This window comes from Terrapene carolina, unplaced genomic scaffold, assembly GCF_002925995.2.
Source record: "Terrapene carolina triunguis isolate 2854851 unplaced genomic scaffold, T_m_triunguis-2.0 Scaffold62, whole genome shotgun sequence".
Taxonomy (NCBI): domain Eukaryota; kingdom Metazoa; phylum Chordata; order Testudines; family Emydidae; genus Terrapene; species Terrapene triunguis.
Window position 1 is genome coordinate 18,725,851 of NW_020664413.1, and position 7,310 is coordinate 18,733,160.

The 7,310-nt window shown below is 40.6% G+C and overlaps 1 protein-coding gene across 1 annotated transcript in view; it reads right to left on the reverse strand.

Moving 5' to 3' along the window:
• LOC112105812 (von Willebrand factor D and EGF domain-containing protein-like) overlaps positions 1-7,310 on the reverse strand; it is a 246,414-nt gene that overhangs the window by 75,877 nt on the left and 163,227 nt on the right. Inside the window, exons 17-18 of the mRNA XM_029910510.1 lie at positions 2,976-3,226; positions 1,146-1,356 (exon numbers count right to left, since the gene is read on the reverse strand). Coding sequence (XP_029766370.1) covers positions 1,146-1,356; positions 2,976-3,226 — 462 coding nt within the window. The remainder of the gene's footprint in view (positions 1-1,145; positions 1,357-2,975; positions 3,227-7,310) is intronic.

A 7,310-nucleotide genomic window follows, 5' to 3' on the forward strand; every position in this document is an offset into this window, starting at 1 on the left:
ATTCTTCCTGCATCTACCTGCTCACTTGTACAAGTGATTGAACTATTCACTGCAAATCAAAACCAAAGGCCTAAATCCTTTGTAGGAGGTCCAGATATGTCTGCCCCTTCGCCTACACTGTTTGTTTGATGCTTATTCTGTCTCTTTCCAGGTTTCAGTCTTTTACCTCGTTCTTTCTTTCCTTTCATTGCATCTCCTGAAGCTTCCCATCTGTGTCTGTCCCTGCAGTGCTTTCTCTCATTCCTTCTCTCATGTCCTTTCAATCTCACCCTGCCCCCCAACTCCACCCAATCTCTTGCTCCTGGTAAATGAAAGGTGAAATATGTCTTTCCCCTTTATGCCATCTGCATGAGAGTCATCCACAGTTGCAGTGCTTGTGTTGTCATGACTGTGGGCGTTGCTGCTTGTTTATCACTCTCTGGAGCAGCAGAGACCCAAAAAGGTGACCAGGAAGAGGTGGGACAATGGCTCTGTACGTCCTACACAGGGGTCAGAAGAGATGTCTAGCCAGGCAGAGAAGTGTACACTGTACCAGCAACATGTCTGGGAACCCCAGTTATGCCTGACTAAGGCCCAATGACTAATGAAGCTTCAGGTAGGGCAGTGTGGTTCTGCTACAACCTACCTCAATCTCTCTCACGCCCTTTTCAGCTTTTCTTCCCTCTCTCCCAACATCAGTCATCTCCTTTCCAGTTGCCTTTCCATCACCCATTCTCAGTTCTGCCCTCTTTCTGCTCCTTCTCAGACAGCATTGACAGTGCTCCTCGGTTCAGCTTAGTGCAGCCCCAGAAGCCCATAAATATGACCACCTGCCTGTTCTGGGCTCCCCAGCTCTCCTGCTTGGATGGCGGAGTGGGAGTTAGAAAGGGAGGAGCTGAGGTCAGAATAGTTCATAGCACCACAGCTTCCACCCTGATTTCAATGGGCTGGAGCTTTGGGTTGCTTGATTCCCTCAGCACAGACAACCAATGGCTGTACTTATACATTCTCCACATGACTTAAGTTAAGCAAGGGAGTCATGGCAGCAGAGAGAGGATTCATGCAGCCCACTTGACAAATGTTTGCAGACATCCTACACTGTGTTTGGAACCCCCCCCCCCAGTCCTTACCAGATCAAATAGGAGTTAGAAGCAGTGATGTGTTACCTTTCAAACCAGCTGGACATTTACAAGTGTAGCTATCTACACACATGCCACTCCCACATGAGTTTGGTTTGCAGTCATTTATATTTTCCTGGCAAAAGTTTCCATCAAATCCACTGGGGCATATGCAGAGATATTCACCAATTCCTGGAGGGAAGTTAATATTGGTAACACATGATCCACCATTCATGCAGCTGCAAGGCTTCACTAAAACCTGGAGAAGGCAAAAGAGAGTCATAAATATGTTTCTCCTAATGAATAATCACAGAGGAAAGGTGCATCTAGTTACCTTTTAAGGTTTGACTTGAAATGCAAACTCACGATACATCATTATAAAAAGTAGAGTGATCAGGAACATGTCAACAACACTTCTTTTGATTAAAAAGGCTGATTTGTTGAAACCTAAACTGGTTGCTGGAAAGCGTTGGTTTTGATGAATTTCCTGACTTGAAAAAAAATGTTGCAAAAAATTTCAAAATTCTCAATGTCCAATTTTGACAATTTTAAGAAATCAGTGACATTTTTCATTCAAAACAACTTTGGATCTAGAACTTTGACTTAATTTATAATAAAACAAGGTTAAAAAAGAAGGAAAGATTGTAATGAAAATAAAACGCATAGAAATTAATATAACAAGATATTTTGATTTTTGTTGTTGTTTTTAAATGAGTGAAAATTTGAGATTTTGACTTTCGTCCCAATTTGGGATGAGAATTTTTTTTAAATCTGTTTCCCACCCGTTACTAATAAAAACTTCGTCCTAACCAATGTACTGTTTCCATAGAGCTTGTCTCACAATGAAGGCTATTTATTTATACTATTGAAAGCTGGATTTTAGCTTCCATCATTTAGGGGCACAGTCTAACCTCAAATATGCAAACAAAATTCCTGTTGGCTATAATAGCAGTTGTTATTGAGTATCTGAGGGCAGAATTCCTTAGTTTTGAAAGAAGAAATAAATAACCTTTTAACTGCTTGCCTGCCTATAGTGTTGACCACTAATTCTTTAATAAATGTCTTTGCAGGCATTCATTCCCTAGATAGTCTCTATTCCAAATATAGAGAACAGCTTCAAGTGCACTTATGCTGTGTACTTGCAAAGACAAGATTGCAAAGAATTTTAATAAAGAAACATTCTATCTATAAAATCTAGCTACACATTTCTAATACACCCATCACAGTAACAACTAAGTTATAGTTTCCCCATTTCTTTAAGAATGCTACAGATGATTATTTTGGATAAAACTTTGTTATGCATGTGAGTCTCATTAGCATCTCCAACAATTATCCATTATTAGCAAATCTGCTCTGGTATTAAGAGTCTGCACCCCACCTTATTCATCTCATTAGCTCATGCTATCACAGGATTAATATAGCACCTTACAATAAAGACAGAGCAATGCACAAGAAACCAAAGTTGCGGAGTAATGACATAAGAGCAAGGTACCCTCTAAAGATATAATTGAGAATGAGTTATAATCTCCCCTTTATAGTTAAAACTTGGTCTTTTATGTTATGTGCTTTTTTCAAAGATCCAAATGCAGACTGTGAATGTTAAAGCCAATTAATGAACTATTAAGAGGCTGTGCAAGAGTGTTCTTTCAAATAGCAATCAATAGAACCTGCTCTTGTTCATTGTATATATTGTTTCTATACTCTCAGAGATATTTATTTGATTAATTGATTATTACTGCCATGCTGGATGATATGCACTTACTAAGAAATAGCTGAAGTCTCAGTTTTTAAGACAGTAACAAATTATTAGCCATAACAGAAACTGTACTAAACCAATGGCATGATAAACAGTTTTTTTTCTTAACGTTCCCCTCCTACCTCAACAGAGTATCTGCTTTGTGCATTGCATTCATCTGACACAGTGAATTCAAAGATCTGCGGTTCTTCCAAATCGACTTTCCAGATAAGAAGGCCAGCAGGAGACAGCATGGCATCCTGTGGCCCAGCCTCTAAGATGAATAGCACAGCCGACCCTTCAGGATCCGCTGCTATTAACTGGTAAACAAAATTCTCACCAATAAATGTCAGCAGCTGGCTGGAAGGGACTTGGAACACAGGAGGTAGATTGTCTAAAAAGCAGAAACGAGACAACGATTATGTACATTCAGACTTCTGCAATTTAAACATTCACAGGGCAGATTTTTTTTAAAGTAATGTGGTAAATAGACTAAAGTGAACTAAAGCTGATGATAACAGTAATGTAGATGTCAGAGATAAACTGCTGTACTCCATGAGAAAGCACAACCTCCTCCATCCTAATTGGCTCATCACTCATATGGAACCTTCATCATTTTTGCGGTTCATCAGACATATGGGAGCAGTCCCAATATGGCATTATATCCTTCCATTGCTCTCCTTTCCCCGTCTCTTACCTGAAGTGGTAACTGTAATTCTAATAGGTAATTCTGAAAGTAACTGAAACTTCAGCCAGCTGTTCCTGTATTAATGGCTCACGCAGCTCTATTTATGATGTGATCCCCCTGTTTCTAACTATGCACTGGACAGGACTTATCGCAATGGGGCCCAAATCTTGGCTGGAACATCCACTTGCTGCTAATAACAGCAGTTGTATATTTGGTAATGTATATAATGAAGTCTTAGGAATATGCTCCCTGAAGCAATCAGCCATACATTGATACCAATAAGTACGATTTGTGTGTGTTATAAAGTATGTGGATTAGTGAGGTTGTTGAGCTTTAGTGACTATTGGAGTGAAGCTCAGCACTATAGCATAGTCTGGGAGTACAAAGTAGTAAAATCTCATTCTGTGGGCAAGTTAGTGATAGCAGGGCCGGCTCTAGGTTTTTTGCCACCCCAAGCAAAAGAAAAAGAAAAAAAAAAAAAGCCGGGGGGCCGCCGTTGAAGAAAAAAAAAAAAAAAAAAAAGGGGCCGGAGTGCCGCCCTTTGAAAAGTGCCACGCCAAGCACATGCTTGGGACGCTGGTGCCTAGAGCTGGCCCTGAGTGATATAAAGGAAAGGGAGGTGTCATTTGATTCGTAAAAATGGTGTCATCCTCTGTGGCATGGTGAGGAGGGGACTCATTACCCCCCTGGCTTCCAGCTGTAGATCCTCCAGTTCGTGGAAATTTTAATAATACAGTGTCATTGGAAATGGGTTGAGTTGAGTATCATTCGAAAGCCCTTTCACCTACGAACATAATGGCAAATATGACAAATCTAGAACAATTATGTAGATATATATATTCAAGACAAAGTTTAAAAATCAATATTTATTAATTTATATTTTAACACAGAGATGCATTGCTTACATAAAAAAAGACATTGATCTCTGGTAATCCTAGGGAAGTTAGCCTTGACATGCAGGACTGAAAACATTTATTCATCAAAGTTGTCATCAGTGTCATCTAAGTTTAGGGTATCATAGCTAGACACATCATGCTGATCCTCGTCTCAGCCAGATGCACACATCTTTGTCTGGAAAAGAACAAGGCAGCGGCTTCATTATGCCATGCAACAATGAAATTCTTTGAGCAATTCTTCCCGTGCTGGAACATTTTTCCTGCAATGTGTGAAGTTAACTCGACCTTCCTGTGAGTATGAGGCCGTAGTTTCTTCAATGTGAAATTGGATATGTTTTAGGAGCCAATGATTTTGTGCTGGACAGGTGAAATACCATGGAGTCTCTTCTTTCTGGTAATATTTTTAATTGATTCCTCTGCATGCAAATCAAACATGAAGTGGACTATTTCATAGGTCCAATATTTTCTCTGTAGCATCCTAATGAAGTATTCAGCCAAATCTCAGCAGGTGTTAACAGCTTCTGGTTTGTTGAGAGCTTGTACTCAGCCATACCATCCATGCTGAAAAGCCTCTGCTGGCATAAAGTACCTGTCATGTTGTCAGTCAGTGCTGGCTTAGGAAGATCATGTGAGATGTACATTAGTTTGCTTTTTGTCTGTTATATGCATTGTTCCATCATATTTGAACGTTGATCATGCAAACACCGAAAACTTGTACTCTCCCAAAGTCTCATGTAGATCAACATCATGCTGAGATCTGGACATGAAAAGCAAACAATGACCTGTCTGTAGTTAGCTTTGTAATAGTCCCTGACACCTTCAGTCTGACTTTTTTCTTTGCACTAGAGCCCAGTTTAAGTATGTTCTTCTTGATTGGTGCCCATAGATTGATGGAGTCTTGGATAATTATTTGGGTTTTGGAGGCTTTGTTCATTCATTACCCAAGATATCCATTCATCTGACATATTTAGCTATCTCATCACAGAAGACTGCTTTTATCAGATTAATAAACTCTGTTCTGTCATATGCGAATGTGTTGCCAGTGTGAGTAATCTCATTTTATAGCTTTAAAATGGCCCTTTTTTGGCATTAAACAGCACCTAAAATGCTGCTTGGTTACTTCTGAGAAAGTTATCCAGCCACGGTTAATGTTTCATTCAAAATTTGATGGAGTTCTGGGGTTGTCCCACTAAGAGTGACAGCTTCATACAGTTTCTAATCTGTCTCACATGTTGAAACTGTGCTTAATGGGTGCCTTCAGGCTTCCATCTTACTGAAGAAGATGTAGGGGTCTTCTCAAAATGCACACCATGGGACCTAATATAAAGTGAGTTTTGCCCACAGCTAACACTTGTCCCATTGTCTTCAATTTTTTCCTGATGCTTGATGTTTTCCTCTCCAATCTTGCCAGTTTCAGTTTATGGGTATACTTCTTATAGCATGTAAAGTGCCACTGAGAGATGTGTATAACCAGGTCCTCCATGGTCATATTTTCCAAAGATTCAGTTACTAGTCAGTACACTTCATCTCCCCGTTGATGCCTAAAAACAATCAAGACCAAAGAAAAAACAAAAATCCTGTGATAAATTACTTTGGGATTGTAACTAATTAAGTTGTGTAATGTATGTCATGTAACTATGTGCATACCATTTGTGGATGGATTCCAGAAATTTCTGGCTGGTTGCTGATGTCTTAACCAGTGCCTCATTACAATTCTTTTGGCATAATAAACACAGCTGATAATCATTACCACTGAACCACTTCTCTCTTGCTGATGATGGCAAATCAGTTTGAAACACTCCTTCCATATATAGTAATCTGTAACATTAAAAAATGATCAGGTATCATGTTCTGAGCATTAATTGATAACACACTTATCGATCAAGGCTCACAGTTTAACTTTGTGAGGGCTGCATTTTGACATGACTGTGTTAAAAACCAATTTTTTAATTATATTTTACAAATTTTCTTGAATATATATCTACAGAATTGTTCTGTGTTTGTCATGTTTCATACCATCTGCTCCCGGGAGAAAGGGCTTTAAATGATACCCAACTTGATCTGTTTCTGATGACACTGTATTATCAAAATTTTCATCAACCATAGGACCTGGAACTGGGAACTGGGGTGGGGGGGGAGGCAGCAAGTCCCTCCCACCACACCACAGAGGATGACACCATTGAAATTATATATTCTATACATAATTTTTGAGTGTCAAATGACACCTCCCTTACCTTTTGACCATTTACTTGTCCACGGAATTACACACACTGCTAGACTGAGAATGTAGAAATCAGAAAATGACAACACATTTTTATTACTTGTGAAAACATGCAGGATATGATATTACAGCAAGAGGTTTAAAGTAACAAATTCAGAAAGCAACACTGCAAGCTCTTGTAAGCCTGATGCTGTGATTTGCAAATGCAAACCTTTTTCAAGAGACGAGTGAATATTGCCCAGTCGTTGGATCTACTTTATAAGGCGCGCGAAGGAAATAAATTGAAACAAATCCTCTTTAGCTAGAAGAGGAAAGATCAGTTACAACAAAATGAATGCAATAGCATTTCAGAGTTCTGGAGGGTACTGTCCCTTCACTTCATCCAGGGCCGGCTCCAGGCACCAGCTGAGCAAGCTGGTGCTTGGGGCGGCAGATTGTTTGAGGCAGCATTCTGCCCAATCCTAGGGCGGCACGGCCGCTTTTTTTTTTTGTTCGTTCCGCTCCGGCCGCCCTGTAGGGGGCAGCGGCGCGGAGAACCAGAGCGCCCTGCAGGGCAGTCCTCTTCCTTCCCTCCCCGCCGACCGGAGCAGAGCCCTTGCAGCAGGCGGCAGGAGGCGGCGCAGCGGGAGGGGCCGCGTGGCAGCGCCCCTGCTGTAGCCCTGGCCGCCCCCTC